Source organism: Chinchilla lanigera, unplaced genomic scaffold, assembly GCF_000276665.1.
Source record: "Chinchilla lanigera isolate Chin_1 unplaced genomic scaffold, ChiLan1.0 scaffold00010, whole genome shotgun sequence".
In the NCBI taxonomy this organism is placed as follows: domain Eukaryota; kingdom Metazoa; phylum Chordata; class Mammalia; order Rodentia; family Chinchillidae; genus Chinchilla; species Chinchilla lanigera.
The window spans coordinates 33,726,463-33,754,109 of NW_004955411.1; the positions used below are offsets into that span (position 1 = coordinate 33,726,463).

Below are 27,647 nucleotides of genomic sequence, written 5' to 3' on the forward strand. Positions count from 1 at the left end.
AAAAACCAGAGACTTATGCAAACATCTTACCATGGAAGTTTCGCTTCTTTAGTCTGTGGGTTTTTTCCCCCCTGTTAGTAGTGGCCTTTATGACAAGGAGGAACAGCAGCATCCAGGGCAGCAGTGGCTGTTTTTAGATTAGAGGCCCAGGCTTTTTAGAAAAAGTGGATGGTGATTTCTCTCACCCTAAAGTTAGTCCTGAAGTTTGCTCATCTTTAGTTGGAAGAGGGCTAGAGGAGGCACCGTGTCCAGGCTAATGGTGTCCAGGGTGCTCATTTTCAAGAATCCTTACTGTTGGTGCATTGGCACTGTCTAGATGGCCCTGCTGGGAGGCTGAGCTTGCTCTGGTTTATAACAGGAGACCTTTCATGGTAGTTGGCCAAGAGAAAAGATAACCTCAGCATCTGCCTTTTCTCACTGGAGATGCCTGCAGGCCTGGCACCAGTTTGCTCCTCTGACCTCAAGACTGGGATCCTCCCTTCGTCCTGCCTCCCCACAGCTGCACTAGGTGAGGTCAAATCTGGGTTCCTTTCATATGCGAAGCACACACCCCCTCCCCCAGGAGACAAGAGCTCCATTAGCTGTCATACTATTCAAGCATTCGCTTTTTGACTTTTGGGGAAAACTGTCATCTTCAGGTACTCAAAATATGTGGTATTGTAAATAAAATCAAGAGCACGGTTTGTTGGTTTCATGTGCATGGAGAGAAAGCTAGATAAGATTGTATTCCACTCTCAGTGTTCCCCGGATGAAAAGCCCTGAAACCTGGGTGCTACAAGTGACCTCTGATGACAGCAGTGACAGGGACTCTTTTGAAAGCAAAAGGTGGAACTGGACCCTGACTCAAACGTTTGGATTTGCTTCTGGCTCCGCCACCCCCCCCAAACCAGCTACTGCAGCTACTCAGGCACCTTCCTTTTATATTTAGTCTGAATAACCTTAGTGTGGGCTAGCTTTTCCTGAATAATACTCGTCAATTTTAAGAGGACAAAATTTGGTTGATTAATACATAATGGTGTAGTTGATCCAAGAGTATAAAACTGTAGATTTTACCTCTTCTAAATATTAATTGAACACCACACTGTATGCATTAAACTGTGCCAGTCACAGTGATGTACACAAATAGTAGGAAACTTACTCTTCGTTCTCTGAATTTACAGCCTACTAGGACAGGCGACGTGGAGCAGAAACACATACACCTGTAAAACAGAGACCAGCTCAAAGTGGCAGAGCACTACCCAGTGTAGATGGTTCTGTGTCTAAAATAAGGCCCCACAGCAGTGATCTGAATGAGGTGGAACCAGTCCTGCTGAAGGCGGTGGGATTCTAGGGGAAATTTGAAGGAAGGGATGGGTGAGTGCTCCCAGTGAGAAGAAAGGAAGGCACGATACTAGGATAACAAGAGGGCTGTGGATAGTTGGCCAGGGGCATGTTTCACATGCTGCAATGAACTGCAGTGTGTGTAGCCTGAATGGAAATGGGGAGCCCCAGCCCACTTAGCCATGTGCCTCCGGGTTAGGGTACTGAACGCTTAAAACCAGTGTACAGTTCGGGTCACAGATGATAAACTACTGTCTTGGTTACTTTTCTCTCATTGCTGAGACAAAATACCCAATGCCCAGAATTAAGGAAGGAAAGGTTTATTTAGCTCACCATTTGTGGAAGTTTCAGTCCATAATCAGTTGGCTCCAAGGCAGGGTAACATGGCACAGGGCCCGCAGTCCAGGGCAGCAAAAGCAGCAAGAGCACAAGAGGGGAAAGCAGGCCTTTTCCCCTCTCTTATATTGTCTCCCGGCTATCTGCCCATGCTCACACCTTCCACAAACTAAGGAGGTCTTCAAAGTAAGGACCCTGCCCCTGCCCCTCAGTTACCCAGCTGAACTTTTAAATTTCTCCGGTTGACACAGTGAACAAAATTGATACAGTGAACCATATCCTAGAGCAATAAGGGCATGTCCTTTAAGGATGTAGAACTGCTGAGTTACTTAGTTAAGCCTCTAGACTCCCCAAGTTGACACAACATATCAACCATAACAATTACATACTTTTATGAGTACTCTGCACATACCAAATAAAGTCACAGAGATACACGCTTCATCATTTACAAATGTCAGCATTTCATGTGGACTTACTTTCCATTTCTCCCAATGTTTAATATTTTTAATGCATCATTTTCAGTTGCATGAACTTTTATCATCCATTATCTAGCATATTTAGGATATTCAATCAATTTGGATTTTTTGATCCTTAAAATTTCTTACGTACAATTAGTAAACATTTATAAAATTTGGGTGATTAATCATATAGCTTACTGTAGTAATGCCTTCTGGGTATCTTCCCTTCTGCTGCTTTGAGTTTATACTTCTGTGCTGTGCTTTTCTATAAAGTTGAATATGTTCATCCCACAGATATGTATTTTGCACTACTATATGTTGAGCACTGTTGTAGGTATTGACTCATTTTTACTAATTTGAAACTCAGTATTTCAGTGTGAGAGGATTGTTTTAGCTGAGTTTGATTTCCTTAAAATGACCTTGAATATAAATTACTGAGTTAATATAAAATACTTCATCACCGGTTGTAGAACCTGAGCATTCTTATTAGTGCTATTGAAACATTTCTGTAAGTACTTTAAAAAGCAGTTTAGAAAATTTGGTGACATGAATTTTAGTGAGTTGGCCTTCTCACGTGTGAGGTTCTGGGGAACCTCAATTGGGAATCACTGGGTTGGATGAGTTCTAAAGTCTCTACCTGTGCTAAAATTCTGTCCCAGTTTCTCCGCACCATTTTTCCCTATGTCACATAGGATAATGAACCAGACAGAGATGTAATAATTACTTGATACAACTTAAAGGTATAAGTTAGCTTCCTGCATTTTGGGGGGTGTTTTCTTCCCCATAATGGCTTAGTTGCTCCCCTAGCAAGTAGGATGAGGTGTGAGGACAGGTGTGTATGTGAGCAACCATTAAAATAAGTTTGTGAGAGATGTCCTCAAGGATGATATGTGTGGTGTCTGTCACACATAAAAAGGAACAGCTGTCAAAACCTTTCTAGTGTATTACTGATAAAGGATGAACTCTTTAGCTAAAAAAGAACTTTGTACCTTAAGTGCAAATGCTGCTCAGCATATTAAGGCTTGGCCACACAAATGGGTTAACTGGAAGAACATTCTGCATACTGTATTATAGTTGTGTATTCTGCGTGGAATTTAAGAAGAAGAATGCAAGCAAGAACACATGGCACTTGAAGTATATAGCCTTAATAATTCAGACTTCGAGAGCAGTGCACAACTAAACAATGAATAACACAGGTCATTGAAATGTTAGGAATACACTTAAGAGGGTGAAACTGCTTCTAATATAACATTAATCAGGACAGCATGAAGAATGTTCATTCATATAAACAAAGAACTGTAGAGAACAAGTAGCAAGATCTGTAAAGGTTGTATCCAGAAGATAAATTACATGATGTTTTTTCTGCTTTTTCATACTTTTCTTATCTTGCCCGATTTGCAGAATAAGCATCTATTATGTTGGCTGTCAAGAACAAGTTAAAGACTGAAAGAATAGTTGAGCAGCTGTCACCCAACTCAAGTCTTGCAAATAGCAAAAGATCTTTAAAAGTTATAATAATTTGTGCATGGCAAGAAGATACTATAATTTAAACTCTTAATTTGCATTGTTTAGGACAGGTAGGGTTGTTCATTCTTAGTTCGTTTTTGCAGTTTTAGTTTGTAAACATTTTAAGTTATTACCTACAGCCAGCTTGGCTTTTTTAGACTCAATGTAAATGAACCTGGCTGGACGAAGAAAGGACAAGGAGGGGCCCCAGGGAATGGAAAGGATTAGGGAGACCAGTGAAATCCCATAGCTTGCTTACTGCATAGCTGCTTTTTTTCCGGAACCGGGAATTGAACTCACAAAGTCGCGCTTGCCAGGCAGGCGCTGTGCCCCTGAGCTAAATCCCCAGCCCCTGCATAGCTTCTTTTGAATATTAGGATCACTTCAGAAACTACCACTCACCCTTCAGGAACCAAAAAACTGTTCTAGGTGGGTGTGAAGGCAGTGAGATTGCAGAAGAAATCCATCATTCTACTTGGTTCTTGTTTGTATTCCTGGTTGTGGAATGAGAAGACTGTTTAACAGCAGTCCAGTGATTTCTTCACTATGCTCAGATTTCTTTCTGACCATACTCTAGGAGGGGAGAAGAGATAGCAAGAATGATTCTATGTTTTCTGTTGCTTTGTTCTACCTAGCCTGTGACAGTGGTTCTAATTAAGTGTAAGAGGGCTCACCCAGTGGGGAACTGCAGATATTTCAAGGGAGAAGGGCAGACCATATCACAGAGTTCAGCTGTGTCTGTCCCTCAGGTTGTCTCTGAGATAAAATAATTTTCAGGCATCTTTCATAGGTGAAGAGTGTGAGTTATCAAAGTGTACTTCCAGGAATACACTAACCCCTGGAAGGACAGATCTGGTAGTCCATTGTCTGCTGATACGGTAGTATGTTAGTCAGTTTTCTGTTGCTATAACAAATACCTGAGATAATCGACTTAAAAGAAAAGATTAACTTTGGCTCACAGTTTGGGAGGATTCAGTCCTTGGTTGGTTGATTCCATTGATTTCTTCTGGGCCCTGATCATCTTACTTTCAAAATCTGGCAATCTCACTGCCTTCACATCCACCCAGAACAGGCAAGGCAGCATATCATGGCAGGGAGCTTGTGATGGAGCAGAGCAGCTCACCTCACAGCTGGGACTTGAAAAAGAGGAAGGGGCTGGGGTTCCAATGTCACCTTCAAGGGCACATCCCCATGACTAAAGACCTCTTTCTAGGACTCACTTCTTAGAAGTCCCACCACCTCCCAACAGTGCCCTGGCCTGGGGATCGAGCCTTTAACACATGGGCCTTGGAGAGAAAACCTGTATCTAAACTGTGCTTACTAGTAAAGCTCGTAGAACTGTTTGTCCCATCTTGTGTCCTCTGCTGGGAAAAGCTAGCATGTGAGTTAAGGGACAGAACACCACCAGCCCCTTCTGTAGGCTCTGGGTTCTGTTCCCTCTCATCTCTGAGCTCCTCATTGCATTGTGCTTGGGGTCTGGAGCTAGACCTGTGAGTTCTCATCTTTGTGGTTTGGGGCAGGTTTCTGTAGACTTCAGTTTTGTCATTGGTCAAATTGGGACAATATTGCCCTTGTTGTTGTGAGGATTTAAGAGAGCTAATATATCTGAAACACTTAGAACTGTTTTTGGTATGTAATGAGCACTTGAATATTATCTTTTTATTAGTTTTATTTGTTGTTATTGGTGATCTATTGCTGCCATCTTCTCTGGCTTCTGCCCCCAGCACTTCAAAGACTGCTGTTGCATAAGCTCTTGTTGCCAAAGCTTGGGGACACTCTTCAGTCTCCTTCTCTTTTGTCTGGAGCTCTTGTTCACTCTCTTTTGCCTAGTCCCTGTCATCTACCTAACTTCATGTTGCGTGACTTTAGGGAGAACCTTTCAGGTGTTCTGTTGTCCCTGTTTCTCTCTAAGTACGTTATCCACTTGGTAACATTCATTCCTTGGTTGCTTATACTCCATCTAGGTCTTTCTTAACTTTACAGTCTAAGTCTTAGGTCTTCCCAGACCACCTCACTCTTTTCTCTTGTGGTACTCAATTGTTTTCCTACAAAATGTGAAAGGTGTGTGAACACTTCACACTTTGTAATCACATATGCATTTGTTTTAATTCATATCTGTCACTTACCTCCCCTTCACCCCATGAAATTGTAAGATCCATGAATGAGACACAGGGACTGTGTTTGTTTGTTCAGTGGTATTTGAGAGGACTTCAGTGAATATCTGTTTGAATGACTGAAGGTGTACAAGCCCCGCCCCACTTTTTCTTCTGCTGTTACCACCCTTCCGGTTAGCTGAGGCTGGGAGCAGGGGCTGCTCCATCATTGTTATTCCTTCCACCACCTGCAGCCTAGATCTGTCCCCTACATCAGAGCATGTCTTCTGGAATTGTGCCATAGTCATGCTGAAATCCTAGAATTTTCAAAGTTCATGATCAGAAGACCAAAGGAAGCACTAGATTTATATCCCGTGAAGCAATGAGGATGGAGCATCCTGGATGCTTTGCTTAAATTTCTAAGCCAATGGAAATTGGGACTCAAGCATAGGACATTATACCAAAGGAAAAATGTTTTAATAAACTAAAATCACTCTCTAAACTGTTATGAGTGTATCAGACATTTGTTGTAATTTGGAGGATTTTTTCCATTTAAAATTTTTTCATAAATATGGGTGTAGTTTAATGAAAAATAGTGTGTGAAGTACTTTGCCCTGTGGTAAGGGTTCGTGGGAAACACCAGAGAAGCTGGCAGACCTGGTGCAGGGCCCTCCCCTCGAGCAGGGATGTTATGCCACCAGTCAGCTTCTAAGATCCGTCACCTCACAGGTTTATTTATGAAGTGGTGGGAGTGGACTCAGTAGCCTATCAAGGAGGAGTTGAAAGGATGTTGAGAGGGATAGATTAACTCTGAAATAAACTTTTTTAAAAAATCTCACTCAGGCCTCAGGGAGTGCTATATAGTATTTATGAGTAAATATATGTAACAGGAAGTATTAGCTTTCAAGTAACCTCCTTTCCTCTGAATAAATTCGCCATCTTTTCTTTTAAGCATGGCCCTGTGTTCACATTCAGCGACTACATCCCAGGAAGGGCACACCTGTTGAAGAGTATTTAGGGCTGTTTTCCCAGCATATCTTTCTTAATGTTTTGACTAAATTAGGCAGCATGGTGAAGTGTTCAAACAGCTGTCCTGTTTACTAGGCCTTCATAGCACTATTTTAAGGATTCAAGCTATAGATGTAGAAAGTTCAGACAGTCATATGGTGTCTTAATGCAGTGAGGTTTTTATTTTTATACACATATCATTATTCAGAATATTGGAATAGCTTTTTTATTTACTTATAAAATAAATAAAAAATCTTATAAAAAGAAATCTTATTTACTCATTTCCCTGATTTTTGAAAATTCATTTAAGGGAAGGAAAACCAACCACAGTATGATGATTGAGTGGGAGTATAGGATATAAAAAGTTATTGGGGGGGCTGGGGATTTAGCTCAGCGGCAAAAAGCGCCTGCCTGGCAAGCGCAAGGTCGTGAGTTCGGTTCCCGGTACCGGAGAAAAACCAAAACCAAAACCAAAAAAAAAAAAAAAGTTATTGGGTACTGCCCCATAATGTCAAGATATGAGATTGTTCATTTTTTAATTGGGTAGCATTTTTATTTTTTTGGATTTGATGCTCTGGGCTTGAATGGGATCTGCCTTTCTGCTTATTTTATATTGCTTCAGAGTCAGAAGCGTATAAACCTTTGTGCAGGTTATGACATTATGCTGTGCTATTCTGGGCTCACTGGCTGGTGATGTTAGTTTCTGGTAGTTGTGTGAAAATTATTTCCAAGACAGTAGCCCAGATGTAATTCTCATGTTTGGCAGAAATAGCATTATATATTCTGTTACCATAAAAGTTAAGACTACGGTATCTCTGGACCATCTTTCTCATGATTCATTTTTATTTCTTGAATCCCCAAAAGTACTTTTCCCCTTGAAATCCAAGTTGACTTAAAAATAAGAAATGTTAAGAGCCTTATCATGACACAGCCTCTTCAATTACAAATGTGCTGAGTCCCTGTCCTTAGTGACTGCTGTATCAGACTTCAGGGCCAGGAGGATTACAGCCTGCCCTGTCTGTCTATGACTTGGGAGGGTGACAGTGTTCAGTGCTTACACAGGTAGTTAGTCACTGAAAACTGCTGCCCAGGGGCTGGGGATTTAGCTCAGCGGCAAAAGCGCCTGCCTGGCATGCGCAAGGCCGTGAGTTCGGTTCCCGGTACTGGAGAAAAACAAAAAAAAAAAAAAAAAAAAAAAAAAAAAAGAAAACTGCTGCCCAAGTGCCTGATGACACATGCATTAAGATAGGTGGAGGTTGATACATAAGTCTTCTCTTGCTTGGTGTTTGTATTACATTATCATACCTAATGTGAACAGAACCCTCTAATCACTATTAGTAATACTTGGCCTTCTATAATTAGCTTGTTAGGAATCCAGTATTTGCAAAGAGAATGCATAGAAAGTACATACACAGAAACCACATGCAGAAGGACTTATCAGTATGGTTAATTTCCAAAAGTAGAGTTGCTAAGTCTGCCAGAATTGAGCTTGCCTATGTATGATAGGGCACCCAAATTTAATACTGAATACTTCCCATGTAAAAGATATCTAGAGATGGAAGGAAGGAGGGGGGAGGGGATAAAAAGAAGAATTGCAGTATTGGTACATGTACCAACCCCTCACGAAGAATGTAGTCATTATGTACTACAAATGTACCAAAAAAAGATACCTAGAGCCAGACATAGTAGTGTATGCCTCTAGTCCCAGTTGTTCAGGAAGGAGGCTGAGGCAGAAGGATCACTTGAACCCAGGAGTTGTAGGCTAGCCTGGGTAATATATCAAGGTCCTGGGATTCGTTTTCTTGTGTGTTTGGCTTGGTTTTTTAACAACAAAATGAAATCTATGGCTGATGTGGCCATTATAAAAAGTGAATGAGGATCTGTGTCCTCTTAACCTGCCCACCAGGTAGTTTTTATTCTCAGATCTCAGCAGATAGTTTTTATTCTCAGGGACCCTTCATGGTCCATCCAAGTGTAATTCATAAAGTGTAAGAAAAGCAATAGAACAAAGGCTTCCCTCTCACCTGAGTTAGCTGCCTTTCAACAGTCTTCCGAAAAGTTCCTAAGAAATCCACTTGCATGTCATTCTTCTTTCAGAACTCAGTCGCATGGCCACATCCTACTTCAAGGCAGGTGGGAAAAATGTATTCATTTTTCTGTGTCCACCTGGAAATCAGCAATCTGTTAGGAAGAAAAGGAAAATGGAATGTCTTTTCCCTTAAGTCAAAATGTATGTATATTTTTAATACCAATAGATAGTTGATATTCTTCAAAAACTGTGCACTTATTTAACACTCTCACTGATGAATCTGAATGTTTGTTTTCCCATCTGTCAAAAGATATCCTCAATCCTAATTTAAAATAGAATATTCTCTGTTGCTGTAACTGAATTGTGTAGTCCACTAGAAGCATGAAAGCAACTTCTAACAGAATGAAAATACCCACATTTTGAACTTCTAAATGCTTCTGAAGTTGAAGGCAGACAACCTAATTTATTTAAATCTGATCCTTTATTACTGTGACTTGGTGGGAAAGGTGGGTTTTTTTGAAGATGGAGAATCTAGAAACAGTGTCTCTCCCTTTCATGCCAGCCTTCCTGCGTGGTATTGATGCTAAACGCATATAGCATGCTTTAGCTGAAAGGAGATGGTGAGGAAGGAATTCATATACCTCTCCAGCAGATGTAATGGGAGTTTTCTGTGTGCAGGGCATCTTCAGGATACAAAGGGGAGGGGAGTTGCACTTTCATTCTTGTTTTTAACTCTTCCTGTTTCTCTTCTTATGTGATCTTCATGTGACCTATCCATATCTTTACACGCTGTTTTCCTCCAAGAAATAGTTTAATAATCGTCACTACGTATAGTACCGGATCAGTGAGAGCTGTCAAGTGGAGAATAGAAAAGCCATAGCACGTTTTTAAAAGTCTAAATAGTACTTGAATCTTAAACCTTATTTTGTCTTCTGTTTTTATTGTAGATATAGATAGACAAACTAAAATCTGTTTACTAGGGGATGTTCTTTGCTGTAACTTAAATTAGTGCTTTAAAATAATGACTTTTGACAAATTCTGTCGACAGCTACCCTAGACTAAAAACTCTAAAAACTGATTACTTGCAAATTGTTCTTATAATCTTTTATTCCTGCAACCTTTGTCACACAACCTAGGTTAGGGTCCCCATATACTGTGTTGTATCTGAAATGTCTGTGCTGGTTTCCTATTGCCAAAGTAGAATAAATTGACCCTGATTTCCTCGTGGATGTCTATATTCTTTTCCGTGCATGTCCACAAATAGCATTATGGCAAATTAAAGTAATTTTCTGGTGGATGTAAGGAGTAACCAAAGAAAAGCTTGTTGTGTTTGGTGGCCAAAATACCACACAGCATGCGTAGAGTGGAACTGCTGGCCCATTTTATAGCATTCTAATTGATAATTATTTCTCAAAGAGAACATTATTTGGGCATGTGGCAACAATCCAGAGTCATTCCAGAGGCACTGGACATGTAGATGCCTGTGAACACCATAGTAAATATACTCTTCCTTTTGCCAAAATGGAAAAAGGTTATCCAAGAGGAAAGGGGGAGGGAAAAGAAAATACCAATTTCCTCTGTACCAGGACATGTCTGGCTTACATCAGTAGTTAAAACTATGGCTCATGAAAGCATGTAAGGTTTCTGTGCTTTATAGCAAAGGCTTCTGCTTCATAGTTAATAGGCTAGAAAATTGACTCTCTTGTTTTGGAAACTTGGAAAGAGTATATAAATGTGTATTGCATGTGTTTGCTATTGGTTCACAGGAACTGCCTAGTCCATTTGCCTTTTTAATGGGTCCAAAGCTGTTAAATACTGTCAAAGGAGTGGAGAAAATTTATGTGGGAGGGCTAAAGTAGAAAGAGGAAAGAATCCTGAGTTTCCACATGTATGACGTATTGTTAAAGGGACAGAGTCACTGTGGCTAGAGCAGAGACCTGAAAGCCTTTCCACCAAGGTTAAATTTAGGGAAATCCATAGCCAAATCGGGGAACAAGGCAGATACTCTTCCTTTGAGATGGCCAATGGCTCGATAATAAAGATCTGGACCCTGCAGAACTCAACAAATGTGACAGTGAGGATTGTTTTGAGATGGGGCATCCCAGTGGCCAGGGAGATGGGGAGGGGCAGACATAAAGTGGTCTACTTTTGTGTGTCTGGTAGGAAAGGAAGGTAAGAAGAAATAAACCCTACTGCTCATTCAGCTCTAGTCTTTACAACATTGAGCAACAGCTGAAAAAGATGACCAATGGATATGAAATGCAGTAAAATGGCCATGTCTGAAGAACTCTTTCTCCCTCACTTTTTACTCATTGCTTATTCTCATAAAGCCTTGAGGGTGCTCAGCAGAGCCAGGTCGGAATGTTCAGAGTACCTGAGCCGTGTGTGTCCACCTCTGGTGCTGTAACTCCCTTTGTTCCTCATCCATTTGTCCTGATTCCTTCTCATTCATGAGGGGGTCGAGTAGGAAGTTGGCTAGGGGAGTGACGTCCAGTTTCATCTTTTGTAGTCTATATGTCTTTCATAAGGTGAAGTAGTAGACTATGAAGAACTGCCGAGGTCTGGGATTTGGCCCAAGTCTCAGGACGCTGGGCTCAGAGGCACAGGAATTCGTTGTTCCCCTGGGCACTGCAGCAGTGGGGGTAACACAGATGCACCCAGGCTGATGCCTGCACTTGTGATTGGTTGGTGAGAAACTGAGTTTATGAACTTGCTTCATGAATCTTTTGTCATGAGCAGTGAGTGTGCCTGTCCTTTGCTCTGGAAAGAGACACCATCCCTTATCTTCTAAGGTTGTTGACTGTGCAGATGCAGATAGCCTTGAAAAATAGTGTAGAACAAAAGGGTCATTGTCACTTACTTGTTGGCCCAGAAGCATGAGAGACCCAGGAGAAACTGTCTTCCATCATGGATTTGTAACTCTTGTAAGAAGTTGGTTCTCCCACTTCCCTTTCTGTCCACAAATTATCATCAGGGCTTAGCTGTCTTTCTTAACTTGGGGAGACTACCGAGGTCACAGCTGTTTGAAAGCACTTGATGTGTTTCTGGAGAAACATCCAGTACTGTTGGGGAATACTGTCACACGTAATGTCTCAGAGGATTGGGAGTGTGTTACTTTGAACCTGAAAACGGCTCAGCAACATCTGTCCCTGTGTATTTTTCCTCCTTGTCTGATGTAAAGGGCTCATCTCAGCCCATGTGCACAGGGACTCGTTGAGCCTGAAGGAAAGACTTACTAGTTGGTTGTGCTGTGACTCCAACATATTGCCTATTCTAGCAAATGGACAACCAAAGGAGAAGGAGTTGGGGACTGCAGGAGGCCTAGAAAATGGGCTCCAGAAAGTTGGGGGAAAGAATCTAAGGGCTAAACCTGCTGAATCAAACTCCACCAAGGAAAAAGTTATACAGTAGGGGTCCTGCATCCACAGGGGTAGCCTAGAATCAGGGCTAGCCGGTGTGTGGAGACTGCTGCACCTAGGGCATCGAGACAGCTGCTGCTTGAGAAGCGTGCACCCCACCATCACCAGCAGCCCTCTCATGCTCTGACCTCGTCCTCTGGGGCTCTTCTGTCTCTGCCAGAGGATGTGACAGGACTGTCTCTTAAATTCCTTTGGCTTTTGAAGTACCCAAGTATAAGAATTTTCTGCTTCTATCATCTATTTAGCTTTTATAGTCTCTTCTCTGACTGCCCTTGCCAGTTCATATTACTCCTTCTGCCCTTTGAGTATTAGCTATTATTGCTGCTGATGCTGGTATTTCCAGTTTGTGACATGCTGTCAGGCTTACCTATGACTATACATGAAGTAGATCAAAGCCTACTACATATTAACACTAAGATATTACATTCCTCTATCGCCTTTGGAAAGGCTGATATGTGGCTATGCACACTTGACTTGCTTCATCACAGTTTAGGGACCATCCTAATAAACCTAATTTTCATGTTTAGAAACATCCTAGATTTTACATTAAAAGGTGTACATATGTGGGGGGCTCAGTGGAAGCTTTTTAAAAAAAAATGGAATGAGGGACTGGTTCTATAGTCAGTGGAAATGCACTTTCTCTATTTGATTTTTCTATGTGGACCTTCAAACTAGTACTCATCTGTGTGTATAACTGGCACTCAGGGGGGTCCTGGGATGAGTGGTTGATTCACTTCTGCATTTAACAGTATCATTCTGTTGATCATCAGCCACTTTTGCATCATGTGGTTTTGAACAAGAGAAAAATCTTGTAAAACCAGTACAGTGAAACACTGAAATGCAGATGAGGTGACAGCAGAGAAGGCAGGTCCTCCGGAGGCTCCAGGGCAGCTGAATTTCAGTGGGGGATGGAGGAGGCAGAGGGTACTATTAGCTGGAGTCATTATGTATTGTATTCTTTATACCCTTCAAAAAGTCTCCTGGTTGCTTTGTTTGTAATAGCCAACATGAGCTATTCCAGTGTGTGGCTTTCCTTCACTTTCTCAGCTTCTTTTACCACTAACACCTTGACTTATAGTGACTGTTAGGGTAATTAACACTGACACTTGGAGGATAGCCTGCTTCCAGATGCGTGTACATGTGTCTGTTTGGTAAATACTAGCCTGATCTTTTTCCTTCTCTAGTTCAGAAAGGTGTCTCCACCCCTCCCAGTTTTTCCAGGGCGTGGGCTTGTGCGTAGCTGTTTGACTATGCCCACGCATTGGCATACATTTCAGAGCCACCGAAAAGAAATTGGCTGCTCTTGAAATAACAAGACAAAAAAGAACTGTTTTTCTGAGCAGAAACATCTGAAGAGCTGGAAACAGTTGTGTTTGTATATATGATGTAAAGCCAGTAAATTTCATGCAAAGGGAGTGACTGTAAACTCAGAACAGAACTGCAGTTTTCCTGGATTTCAGATGTCAAACTCAGGCTGTTTAACCCACCCACTCAGCACCTCCACATCCATCCCTTTAATGTGCCTGTATTGTCAGTGATTTGTGCCGCTGTAGGTTTTGATACCAGAAGACACATAACAAAATACCATGCATATGCCACCCCAAAGCAGCTTTCTACGAGAGTTTTTTATTGAGGTAAAATCACGTTGCCGGTTTGCAGGCACAAAACATCATATTTTAAGGCTGATACAGTTTTAAAACAAGCTAACCTTTTCTGGCTCAATAATAGTCTAATTACATGTTTTAAATAGTATAGACTAGAATCCCTGTTTCAGATTAAGCTTTGTAATAACACAGTCCAGGGCTCTAGCAAACATTTGCCCAGTGTCTCTGGTTTTAGGATCTGTAGCAAGCAAGGTGCCAGCAGTTTGAAGGCCTAAATAGCCTTACCAGGGACAGCCAGGTAATACTGTCTTGACTCACTTAGGGGCTAATTTTCCAGAAGCTACCAGATATGTCACCAGGAAAACTCTGGACACTCAATGCTTTATGGCTGTAGTCATGTTTGGTTACTGCCTAAAAGTGGTGACTCCAGTACAGGTTAGGAAGTCTCAAAAAAAAAAGTGTGCATTTGTGTTGGGGATTGAATCCAGGGCCTTATGCATTCTGGGCAAGTGCTTTGCCACTGAACTGCCTTTCCCTCCCCACTTCAACGATGTCATTTGTAAATAATGTGCTATGAGAGATGGGTACATCTGGTCCCAGTAAGGCTTGCCTCATGGCTTGTCATTTTCCCACCATTTCATTTCACTTCCTAACCTAATGGAATGGGTGCAGAACATTTAGTTCAGTCCTTGGATTTTGAAGTCTTTAAAGTTTCTTGTTTCACTGTCACTTGTTAGTAGTGCCTTCCTCCTTGGCCAGTTCAGTGACTTCAGAGTGAAACACACAGTGCCATGGTGAGAGCTTTGGATTAGCCCCAGGTTGGATGTCTGGGACCACTATCCACTGGGCAAATTACTTAACCTTCTGCACCTCAGCTTCCAGCTGATGGGCTTGTGGTAAAAACAAAATGAGATCAAATTTATCATGCAGAGTATTCATCCTGGTAGGTGCCAGATACATTCATTGCCTTCACATGGCTTCAGGTGAAACAGATTCTGTGTTTTATTTCCCTTCTCACCTGTGTGCTTGCTTGGAGGAGACTGACAACCAGGGTTTGTTACCTGTGGTTTCCAGTGTGCTGTGAGGACACAGCCTCATAGCATCCAAGACGGGGAGTCAGCTCTTTCTCCTGGACGGGTCTTAGACACCTTCTGCCAAGGCCCTGGTCCATCTGGTAGTCTACACAGCGTCAGTGTGCTCCGCTTAGCATCCCTCGTTACAGAGAATTGTAAGCCCCCATGTTAGAATACAGCACCATATTTTAATGTCCTGGTGAGACGTAGCAACTTAAAAACAGTTGAAATGCTACTTGAGACTTAACAGTGGAAGCTTACTTCATGTTTTATCAGGTACGAATCAATATTGGTCTCATGATTTATATTATCTCATGTTAAAGTACAGTTCAAGTCTATTTTGTGGCTTCTCCCGCCTTTCCACTAATTCATTGATTAAGTTGTTTTTAACAGTTCTGATGTGCCAGGCCTTGTATGAGGTGTTACAGTTAAGACAAGGTATTTTACGTAGAGAGCTCAATTTGTGTTAGAAACAGACTTCTGTTCCTCTGTTATGAAACAAAGCGGGTGGGTGGGTGGGTGGGTGCTTGGATGGATGGATGGATGGATGAAGGAAGGAAGATATTGTCTATCCTTTATACTCCCTGCACTTTATTCCTTCCATTTTTATGGTAATCCAGGCACAGTTTCTGGGTAGTATTACTTTCATACCTCAGGGACCAGTGATCTGAGTCTGCTTCAGTACTACCATCACTTACCAGCTGATTGAACCCAGGTATGGTCCTGTGCTTTGGCCCTATTTCCTTTCCCTGTAAAGTTGGAGCTACTTTTTCACAGCTCTGTCCATTTTCCCCAGTGTCACTTTTACTAAGCATCCTTTTGTCTAAAGCCATGAAAGTGATTCTAAACTCTCTGGCATGTTTCTGAGTTCTGGATGTATACTCCCAATGCCCATTTATTTCCATTTTCACACACAAGATCTCAAACTGGATAAAAGTACAGCATTATTTTTAATCTAAGTGAGGATTAGTTTAATAAAACAATGTTTCTTCTACCTTACAAAGCCAGTTTCAAGAATGTTCTAGAATTCTTTGGTTTTTACCCTTTTGGGGCATTGGTTTTTATATGGTTATCTGTGCACTGTCCTAAAAGAGAATTTCAGTAACATGTGTTTGATGAGGGAAATGAAGTCAGTCCCGTTTGGAGAGAGCGGGGAAAGACGGCAGCGTCCACCGAGTGCTGCCATGTTAACCTGTCTCCCGAGGGCTGGCATCCACGGGCTTTGTGCCCATAGCTTCTGCTTGCTGAGTTTGTGGGGAGAAGGAGGTGGAGTGGGACGTCAGAGGGCCTGGGGCCGGGAGTGAGCTGCAGGGAGTGGGTGTGGGCAGAGGCTACAAGGCTGCCAGGGTTCTGTGTGTGCCGGAAGTGCAGGTTTGGCTGTGAGGAATGGAATGTTCCCTCTTGCCCTCCAAGAGCAGAAACAGCTGTGGAAGAGCTTGAAAAGAAGCTTGCTGAGTGGAGAAAAAGAAAATAAAAAAGCATGAAAGTCAAACTCACACTAGAAACCCAACGAAACTGCAGTGCAGTGGTAGCCACCTTTCCGTGCTGTTTAGGGGAGTTTACTTCCCTTCTGAGTTTTTTTTTCCCCCCACTGGGGGCAGGATAAATTGTCTGCCTCACCTTCCTCCCCTAGGAAAGGCACGGGTTGTCTGGACAGAAAATGGATTCATTATTCTCATCACCAAATGGTTATTATTTTATTCCTCTTAATGAGGGACCAGAACCTGTCACTTGCTTACTACGCGAAAACTTTAATGTTTCCAGAGGAGATCTCTGGGTAGAGAATTATTGTCAGCAAATTTAACAAGAAATCGTGTTTCTAGTTGGAAATCTAATTCTTAAGCCAAGTTCCCAACAATATTTATATCATCTTTAAGAAAAAAATGTCCTTTAATGGTTTAAACTTTTAGAGTTTTAGGGCCAGGGATATAGCTCAGTGGCACATACGCCTGCCTGGCAAGTGCAAGGTCCTGAGTTCAGTTCCCGGTACCAAAAAAACCAGTTTTAGACAGTAATAGTCAAGCTAGACTGGGACTTACCTTACATATCAGTTGATTGTGCAATAGTTTTTGTGAAGGTTTATTAAAGTAGGCTTATTTTTGGCCATTATAAGTAATAATACATTTGAAATAAAAATCTTCTAGCATCAAGTCTGCTTTAGGCTATTATACTATCTATACTTTTTTTATTAAAAAAAAAAAGAACAAAAGCAAAATAACAAAAACAAAACAACACAAAACTATAAAAACGATGCAGAATTTAAAACAAAACGATAGGAAATCAACAGTGGTTGTTGTATACAAGATAACTTGTATATAAGAAGATAACTTACTGTTATCTTCACAGTAGTTGCTCAGATTACCAGATATAGGTATGCAAGATTGAGGCAACTGAGACTATACTAATAAGCAAAATAAATCAGACCCACATGTGTAAACACTGTATTGTCTCCCTAGTGTAAGAACCTGAATGAGTAAATAAAACTGAAAGGTACAATAGATATTGTGAAAGGGAAAGAAACTGCTTAACAGGAAAGAACAGCTTGGATGAGGGAAAGAAGAAAAGAAAGAAGTACACACACACACACACACACACACACACACACACACACTAGCTAAGATAATTGTACTACTAATTTCTGTTGGTTTATTGAAAGGAACAGTTAATGTTTAATTGTCTGATCAGCCTTACACTTGCTTTTAAACAATATGTGAACCCCAAAGTCAATAAACTGTAGTAGAAGAGAGTAGGCAGATAAAAATTAGACTCCAGCAGTCTCTAAGAAAATTATGGGATCAGATAGTATCCCATGAGCCTTCCTGTTCCACTGGTATCAATGCCTGATTCTGTGAAAGCCCACAGGTCCTCTCTGTCCAGACCTCTGCATGTAACACAGGGCAGAGAGAGTCTACTCTCTGAGAGGCAGTACAAGGTCACAGAGCCTTCCCTGTACCTTACCTATTTTTTTAAGTAAAAGATTTGAACCTCAATTATCTGAATCAATTGCATTAATTCTCTACTTTACTGTGCTCAGATAATCACAGCTTTCATCCCTGACCCCAGCTCTCACCCTTCTAAATGGTGGAAACTTAAACCTGACATCACTGTGCTGTGTCACTTGGGGAAGACTAGGAGTCATTAAGTTGGATGCAGAACTCAGTCAGTGGAATATAAGGGGTTCATTCTGGTGGTCCCAGTTATTCCATTGGAATAATCTGAAGAGCTTTAAAAATGTGCCTGTGCCCGTGCCTTACTACACCAGTGGAACCAGAAGTTCTGGGAGTAGGACGGGAATGATTAAAGTCTCCCAGGTGATTCTAATGGGCAGGCAGGCGCTGAGCATGGTGGTGCATGCCTATAATCCCAACATTTAGGAGGCTGAAGCAAGATGATTGCAGCGAGTTCAGAGCGACCCTGAATTACAGAGTGAGACCCTGACTCAGAAAACAAACAAAATTAATGAGCAGGCAGGGTGAAGAGCTTCTGAAAAGAAATCAAGGGGCTGATTCCAGAGATCTGTCTTTGGGAGAGCTGGTTTTCATAAACCAAACGTGCCCGCCCACACCTTCTGGGGAACTGTCCCTTTGGATTGCTCTGCTGTGGCACACTGACCTCCAGTCTTCGGGTGACCCCTCATTTCCTTTGGGCTCTTCATGTGACCTTGTCATCTGTGGTTCAGCAGGTGCACATGTTAGGTTCCAGGTGTTGGCACCCTCTCCCTGAGTTGTCAGCACCCACACCAGGCCCACATCATTTTAGTCCTACTTAAAATGCCAGTCTTGTCCAAGAGGTAGATGAACACTGCATTCAAAGGCAGGCTTTGGTCATGCTTCCCTTGAAATGCAGTCCTGTGGTAGGATCAGGAGATACTTGTAGTCACCTAGTGGGAAGTAGTGAGTCTCCTCCAGAGTTGACAACCACAACTCATTTTGTTATTCTGCAGATAGTTTGAACAAGAAGGAGGAGGAGAGAGTCTTAAAAAAATAAAAAGCTAGGACTGTTAAGAGTTAAATTGCACAACTCCTCTTTTATTTTTAAAATGAGTAGAGTTCTTATTGCTGTTGCAGAGAAAGATAAATTGATACCACATGTTGCTCCCTGACAGAACCCTCTCTGTGTTCCAGGGGAAGCTCAGGCAGCTGGTGTCTGGGTTAGTGAACAGTCTTGCAAGGTAAGCACGGCTCGCAAGGCGCTAGAACAGACGTAGGGTAGCAACAGTTGAGACATTCCCACCTACTCCTAACTAGCACAGCACCTTTGAAATACTGTAAAAAGTTTGCAGTCCTTTCTTAGAAGGAGCTACTCTGCCTTTTGGCTTAAAGCGAATGATGCTTGGAACACAGTAAGTTAACATTTGTGATGTCACTGCTACCGTGTGTGGGGGTCTAACAGTTGTCGAGAGCTTCTCTATGCTTGGCAGTCTACTGAGTAGTGTGCATGCGGAGCTTCGCTGATCTTCCCAAAGGTTCTACTGGTGGACAGGGAGCATTTCAACTTCCATTTTTCCAAAGGGGCAGCTCCGGTTAAGACTGCAGGCAAATGCCACAGCCAGGCTTCTGACACAGGCACATGAAAGCCTGGAGTCTTTCTAAAACACCAGGCTCTCTTCCTCCCCAGCTGCCTTAAGTTGTGTCTGTTATCTGCTTTGTGAATTATTGCTGAATTACATGCTTGCATTTCAGGAATCTTGTCTTTGACCCCTAATCTGTCTCGGGTCTGTTTGTCTTCATATGGAGACTTTCACATCAGCAATAGATGTACTTGCTATAAAAAAAAAAAACAAAAAACAAAAACCAAACCTTTATTCATTATATTTAAAAAGAAATTACCAGATTCTGATAAGTGCAGTTCTCGCTATGCTGATTCCTCCAAGGTGGGCAGAGCAGAGGAATCTCTCCGCAGTGGGCTACACAGAGCAGTCAGCATGACTGTGCAATATGAATCCCTCCGCGCTGGCGCCTTCATGCCGCTCCCCACATGCTTCCTTGAAGGGCTGTGCTAGTGACTGCAGCTTCCATAGTGCAAGACACAGGTTGCCGGTCCTGTTACTAAGTAACTATACCTGGTGGTGTCCTGGCCCCACTCAGGGCTGCTTCAGCGTAAGTCATTTTGTGAAAGAGAAGATCTCTCTTCAGACACACTGTGGTAGAGTTGTTTTAAGGGAGTTATAAATCCTTGGGTCTCAACTGGAGGAAAACTGGTGTTGCCAGTTTCTTATAATTCACTGGGCTCTTGATTTTTTAACTAGGGTATTTAGCCAGAACTGTCCTCATGGTTTGGCGTTTCAGTAGCTTCTTGACTCCCTCAGTAATCATGATGAGACAGTGGCCTTACCCTAGCAGTAGGCGCCCTCGTGGTTAATGTGTAACTGATCACCTTACCCCGAAGGAAGGCACTTCCCTAGTTCTCTGGCTGGTTAATATTGGCCTGGGTATTTCACCAGGTGTATTTAGATATGATTAGAAAAACTACTCTAGTTCTGTGAGACCATTCTTTCATTACCTTCAGCTTCCACTCTCCAAAGCAATGTAAAAATCTTAGAAATTTAGATTGTTTAGTAGGATGATAATATGAATTAGTGGAAAGCTAAGAAATACTTTAATGGTAGTTGTCCTGGGGTTGAGGAAGAGGAGGGATCATTCAGAATCTTACAGACGTCTATGGCTGTACCACCCTGAACGTGCCTGATCTCCTCAAACTCTTAGAGAAATCATATTGTCACTAATTTTTGTTATTAAGTAAGGTGTGGGGAAACATTCCAGTACTGATATTTTACTTGGCGTTTATTTGTTTACATTTCCGGCTTCACCAAAACTTAGGTAGAGAGAAGCTAGTCATTAGAATCTGACCTCAGAGGAGCATAGTAAAATATGTTGCTGGCATCTGACCTTGGTATGGTCAGGGCGTTTGAACCAGAGATGGACAGGTGGGCCACACTGATTGGCCTTTGTTTCTGCCCCACTTTCAGGTATGGATTTTCTAAATGGCAGCCCAGTCGGCCTGTGTTTGTGGAAGGCTGCTAAGAGGGGAACTGTGAGGATGATGGTTAGCCCTGTTTTGGTTGGTATTGTCTTGGTAATGTAACTGGAAAAACCTGTCTGAGTATTCTGCAGATAGTAAGCTTCAGGGAATGTATTCTCCCACTAATAAACCTGTAAAAGGAGTCAAAGGTGGGACACTGAAACTAATCACCCATTTAATAAGGTGGGCTTTGCTTGAGAAGCCAAGGGTGGTTGGTATCAGTTGTGTGGGAACCCTCCTTAGGAAGGGAGAGCATGTGCTACAGAGCAAGCTTACATTTTCAGGTTTACTTTTCTGAGAGACAGTTCCTTTTGCAAAAGAAAATCTTTAACATTTTAAAATCTTTAAATTTTTTAGGAGGAGCCCATCAACTAATTAGCACAAACTGTTTCACAAAGTTTTGAGAGTAAGATTATGCTTTTGTATCCTTTCTTAAATTAGTTTCTTAGATATTTCTTTGAATTGTTAGCACAAATAGATTCAGTAGTGACTTCTAAATAACTTGGTGGTGGAGCTATGAAGGGTCATAGAAAAGCTCTGGATTAGAGTTAAGAAACCTAATTTCAGTTGTGGTTCTTTGGGTACTATAGCTACAGGACTGTGTTCAGTTGTTCGCTGACTTAGCCTGGGTCTTTATATGTAAAGTTAGGGCACTGATGCACTTATTCTACAGGTAGGCACAGCAACCCTAAACCCCATGGCTCTGACCGAGCATGCTGTCGTCTGGCCTGCCCTCAGTTCTTCACCCCTGAATGTAGGACCTGGGTGGGTGGGCGATCTTCTCCCTCTTTCCCTCCCCCAACGCTCTGTGGTTCTGACCCTCAGTGTGGGTGTTCCAGCCCCTTCACCACGTGCCCTTAGAAAAGCTTATTATCTGCCTCCAGATTTAACCAGTTGGAGCTTGTAATTACATAAAATTATACACGTGTTGCTGGAGGTTAGCGCCATAGTAAGAGACAGCCATCAGAAAATCCATATGGGGCGTTTGAAGTTCTATACATCGTTTTGTTCTTTTTCTCAGTAGGCTTGGGATTGTGAAAGTAAAATACATTTAAAACATATTGTTCCTAGATGCTTTTAAAGATTGCACATTCATTGTGGGTTTTGTTGTGAACCCACCTTGAATATAGAGCAAAGGGGGCTATCCAGGTGGGAAGAATCAGGGAGGTGTCCACATGCTCCCATAGTCTCAGGAACTCCCAAAGCTGGTGTTTTTGTGTTTTTATTCGGTACGTCAAGTCATCTGAGTACTCAATAATGGGACCACCATGCACTGACTGCTTTTTGAACCACGCAGCATACATACCAAGAGCGTACTTCATACCTGATGCATAAAATATTTTACTTTTTTAAGCCAAATGTGGTGGCGCGTGACTGTAATCCCAGCACTCTGGAGGCTGAGGCAGGAGGATAGTTGAGAGTTCGAGATCAGCCTGGACTATAAAGTGAGCTCAATGCCAACCGGCACTGCATAGCGAGACCCTGTCTCAAAAAGACAAGAAGTTTTACTTTTTAAAGAAATACAGTTTCTGATCCATTAGTAGAGATGCCATTATTCTTTTTAAAAACCATGAGTAAAAGGAAAGCAGGATATACAGTCTCCTGGGCAACACTTCTGCCATCACATACTCAGCTTGTTGCCTGTTTGGCTTCTCTGAAATGTGTTTTGATGGTGCTGTACTTGTAGAGATGCCAACTTATGATCTATGATTCCTAATGTGCACTGCCCAGCCTGAACTGCCATCCCTTCTTGTACGGAAACATACCCAGGAGAGACTGAGTACTTTGGGTTATTTACTTACAGTAAAAATCCTGCTGATTTTCTACATTTTAAAAACATTCTGGTAGAACACATGTATTTGTATCTTTTACATAAATATAGTTGATGATTGCCAATTTTTTTTTTTAAAAAATGGTAACTTTTAGGACTGTTCATATTTAATGTATAGCATCAGGCAATATCTTTTATCTTTAACTTCCAAATGAAAACTCATCTACAGTACCTGTAGGTACTGTTCCAGATGTGGAGAACACTGTGTACTCCTCTTTTGTACTGCGTGTGAGGCATTTTACAGATGAGAATGAGCCTGCCCCAGGCCATGAATTGTCTTTGCTACAGACTCTGCACTTTATAAGAGCAGCATGAACACCCTGACTTCATGGCGTGACTAGTTTCCGAGTATATTATTGTCTGGCATGGTTATGTCATTCCTAGCAGGGAGAGCACTTGGATATTATTAAAGCCATAATGAAGATGGGAAACTACAGCTGTTGCAGACAGATTAGATTATTTGTTCAGGGTCATGTGGTAGGTCATTGACAGATAGGGTTGCATCTGGGTCAGCCCTATCGACTGGGTATATCCACTAAGCTAGGAGGAAAATTCTTGCAAGATGGGTACCGTAGTCATTAGGGCTTTGAAATATCTGCCCTACTTTTAAAACATCATTTATTTTTAGAATAGTTATAGATAATACAGAAAAGTTACAAAGACAGTATGGAGTTTCCATGTATGCAGCATCAAGTTTCCCCTGTCAACATCATACAGTACGGTACATGTCACAACTGATGAGCCAATGATGATACATTATTATGAGCTGAAGTCCCTGTGTTAGTCACGCTGTCCTCATTTAATATTCTAGTATTGTTTTAGCTGTCATGCCTTTGGGGTTCTTTGTGGCTATGTCAGTTTTGAGGAAAACTGAGTAGGCATTTTGTAGATGTCACTTAATTGGGATTTGTGTGATGTTTTTCTCATGATTTGATTGGGATTATGGTTTGAGGAGGAAAACTGCAGAAGAAGTTGCCATTTTCACCACATTGTGCCAGGAGCACATACTGTCAGCATGACTAGTACCTGTTGATACTGACCTTGGTCACCTGCTTGAGACAGTGTCAGTCAGCATACTTTTCCTCCCCTTTCCGTACTGTATTCTGCAGCTCACCTTCTCTGTGTTGTGGGAAGAGTATCTATATAAATTGTTTGAATTCTCCTGCACAGGAGACTTGCCTACTTCTTTTATCAACCTAGAAAATCATGTTCTACCATTCTTATGTCTGCCAAACGTTATATAATACGTGAAATTGGGTCATGATGGAGTTACAGAAAGAATAGATAAAAGCTGTATTATTTCTGTCTTCATCAAAGTGGTTAAGAAGAGATAGATGTTGGAGGAAGGGACCCAGGTGATGAATTACCCTCAGAGACTCAGGGATGTTTGTTGCAAAGGGGAGGGGGGGAGTAGTGGGTAGTAAACTACAAATATGAACTGTAATGTACGAAATATAATTATAAAAAGGACAATAAAACTTAGGAATTTGGAAAAAAACAATGTTATTGAGCTTCTGTGTTCATAATATCTCCTGGATATGAAACCACCTTCCCACCTCCTAGACGTAACACCTTCTATTATAACATGTGTCAGCTGGGCATGGTGGTACACGCCTGTTATGCTAGCACTCAGGCGGCTGAGACAGGAGGATCGTTACGAGTTTGAGACCAGCCTGGGCTACAAAGTGAACTCAAGGCCAGCCTGAACTGCATAGCAAGACCCTGTCTCAAAAAAAAAAAAAAAAGAAAAAAAAAAAACATGTTGTCATTTTATTCTGAATCAAGCAGGGGTGCTCCTAATGTTTATTTTTTTATTATTTTTTTGCCTCAGAAATTGGGGAGGAGGATTTGGACCATTCTGGCTCGCATGGTGAAATTTCCCTTCTCTTTCTGCAGAACTCTATCCGGCATAACCTGTCACTGCACAGTCGATTCATGAGGGTCCAGAACGAGGGGACTGGCAAGAGCTCGTGGTGGATCATCAATCCTGATGGGGGCAAGAGCGGCAAGGCCCCCCGACGGCGGGCCGTCTCCATGGACAACAGCAACAAGTACACCAAGAGCCGCGGTCGAGCAGCCAAGAAGAAGGCAGCTTTGCAGACTGCCCCAGAGTCTGCGGACGACAGTCCTTCCCAGCTCTCCAAGTGGCCTGGCAGCCCCACCTCCCGCAGCAGCGACGAGCTAGATGCATGGACAGACTTCCGTTCACGTACCAATTCCAATGCCAGCACAGTGAGCGGCCGCCTGTCACCTATCCTGGCAAGCACAGAGCTGGATGACGTCCAAGACGACGACGCACCACTCTCCCCCATGTTGTACAGCAGCTCAGCCAGCTTGTCACCCTCTGTAAGCAAGCCATGCACCGTGGAGCTGCCGCGGCTGACTGACATGGCAGGCACCATGAATCTGAATGATGGGCTGGCTGACAACCTCATGGATGACCTGTTGGATAATATCACGCTGCAGTCGTCCCAGCCCTCACCCACTGGGGGGCTCATGCAGCGCAGCTCTAGCTTCCCATACACCACAAAAGGGACTGGCCTAGGCTCTCCAACCAGCTCCTTTAACAGCACAGTGTTTGGACCCTCGTCCCTGAACTCCTTGCGCCAGTCTCCCATGCAGACCATCCAAGAGAACAAGCCAGCCACCTTCTCTTCCATGTCACACTATGGCAACCAGACACTCCAAGACCTGCTCACTTCTGACTCGCTCAGCCACAGCGATGTCATGATGACCCAGTCAGACCCCTTGATGTCCCAGGCCAGCACCGCTGTGTCTGCCCAGAACTCCCGCCGGAATGTGATGCTTCGCAATGACCCAATGATGTCCTTTGCTGCCCAGCCTAACCAGGGGAGTTTGGTCAATCAGAACTTGCTCCACCACCAGCACCAAACCCAGGGCGCTCTAGGTGGCAGCCGTGCCTTGTCGAATTCTGTCAGCAACATGGGCTTGAGTGACTCCAGCAGCCTCGGGTCAGCCAAACACCAGCAGCAGTCTCCTGTCAGCCAGTCTATGCAAACCCTCTCGGACTCTCTCTCAGGCTCTTCCTTGTACTCAGCTAGTGCAAACCTTCCCGTCATGGGCCATGAGAAGTTCCCCAGCGACTTGGACCTGGACATGTTCAATGGGAGCTTGGAATGTGACATGGAGTCCATCATCCGAAGTGAACTCATGGATGCGGATGGGTTGGATTTTAACTTTGACTCCCTCATCTCCACACAGAACGTAGTTGGTTTGAACGTGGGGAACTTCACAGGTGCTAAGCAGGCCTCATCTCAGAGCTGGGTACCAGGCTGAAGGATCACTGAGGAAAGGGGAAGTGGGCAAAGCAGGTCAGTGCCCAGCACTACAGCATAACAAGGTGGGGTGATGGGGAGCCTCTCTTCTGCTTGCTTTGAATTTCGTGTGGAGCACTGTGGAGCAGCAGTGCGCAGTACCATGGCTCCCAGCCTGTGCATCTCAGAGTTACCTGCAGCCAGATAGGGTACCAGGCACACTTCCCCACAGTTTGCTGACAGCTCGGAGATTTTACCACCAGTGAAAAGAATGCACATGTGCGGGAGCACATGCGCGCATACACACACTCACACACAGAGGTCTCATTCTTCCTGGTATCTCTCATCCTTGCTGAGCTATGACACAGTTGCTCTCTACGATGGAGGGTGAGAGTAAGAGGTGAAGGGTGGAAGGAGAAGTTTAGGCCATGTGTCAGGGTGAAGGATGCAAGCCGAAGCACTTTCATAGAAGGACTTGGATCCAACACCATCTTTGTTGATCTGGTGTTGTGGTTTCATCTTTTTTCCAGTAAAGTAACAATTTGCAGTAACTGCAATTTAATTGCAAAATGTGTGATTCTGGACTCTCTCATATATATGAGTACTTTGACCAGACACAAAGTCTGGTTCTTCATGTTTTTTAGTTAGCATACTACTAAGCATCTTTGTTAGCTAGCACTCATGATGTAAGCATTTAAGAAAGCAAAAGAACTGAATTAAAAACACAAGTTTTTATATGAGGGACACACATGTGCATGTCCTTGTTCCTCAGCTTATGAGTGAAATGATGTCAGAGTCACCTGGGTTGGGGCTGGTGACAGAATTTGTAAGGTGATGACTATTGTGAACAGAGGGAGCAAGTAGTATGTTAAGAAAAGCATTTGATTGGAATCAGGAGTTGAGGGCTTAGCCCCACGTCTGTTGCTTTCTGGCTGCCTTCATGAGCTTGTCACCGAGCCTCAGTTTCTCTTGTATGTTGTCCTGTTGCAGAGTTATTGCAAGAATTAAGCGGATGATAGCACGTGACAACGCTTTGTAAAATGCAGCAGGTTGAAATGCATAGAGTGCAGTTAGGGAAATGCATTGACCAAGGAGCAGGAGAGAGCCCAGAGAGCTTACGTAGTTTTCCAAGGTCACGTGGCTGGACCCCAAAGCCATGTTGCTTAATTGGCTTGAACCATAGTAGTTGTTCCTCATTTTTTGAAGGTCGTGAAAAAGAGGATGTGCTGTGGACAGAGCCAGGTGGCAGATAATAGACAGGCTTGCCCTGGAGCTGTTACTCTTGAGGAGGGAAGCCCTGGGGGCTTCTGCCACAGGTTTGCACCCCACACCCCCATGTTAAGGATTCTATTCTGTGCCCCGGCTCCCTGGTTTTTTCTTCTTCATTTAAAGTCAGTTCTCCAAGCTGTTTATCCCTTTCTTTAAATTGTGTGGAAGAGAAAAGGAATTCAAAGCTATAAAAGCCCAGCCTTGTTTAACCCTGCCGTAGCAAAGGAATTACAAGGGTCCCCTATGGTGAGCTCACTGGAGCCTGTGGGCAGCTGTAGAAAGGGGAATGTCAAGAGCCTCGTGAGGCCAAAGCCTCTCAGCTGGCCAGGCATAAGCAGGCCCCTAATGGAACCCACACATCTGTTCTCGTCATTGAATAGCTCTTGAGCTGGTGAAAGAACGTAA

At 42.9% G+C, this 27,647-nt stretch overlaps 1 protein-coding gene across 2 annotated transcripts in view; it reads left to right on the top strand.

Moving 5' to 3' along the window:
- The window catches only part of Foxo3 (forkhead box O3), a 114,872-nt gene that overhangs the window by 70,505 nt on the left and 16,720 nt on the right, over nucleotides 1-27,647 (top strand). For both annotated transcript variants that reach the window (XM_005377848.2, XM_013510798.1), the window contains one exon: nucleotides 24,595-26,030. In XM_005377848.2, the coding sequence (XP_005377905.1) occupies nucleotides 24,595-25,995 (1,401 nt within the window). In that variant the 3' untranslated portion in view covers nucleotides 25,996-26,030. The remainder of the gene's footprint in view (nucleotides 1-24,594; nucleotides 26,031-27,647) is intronic.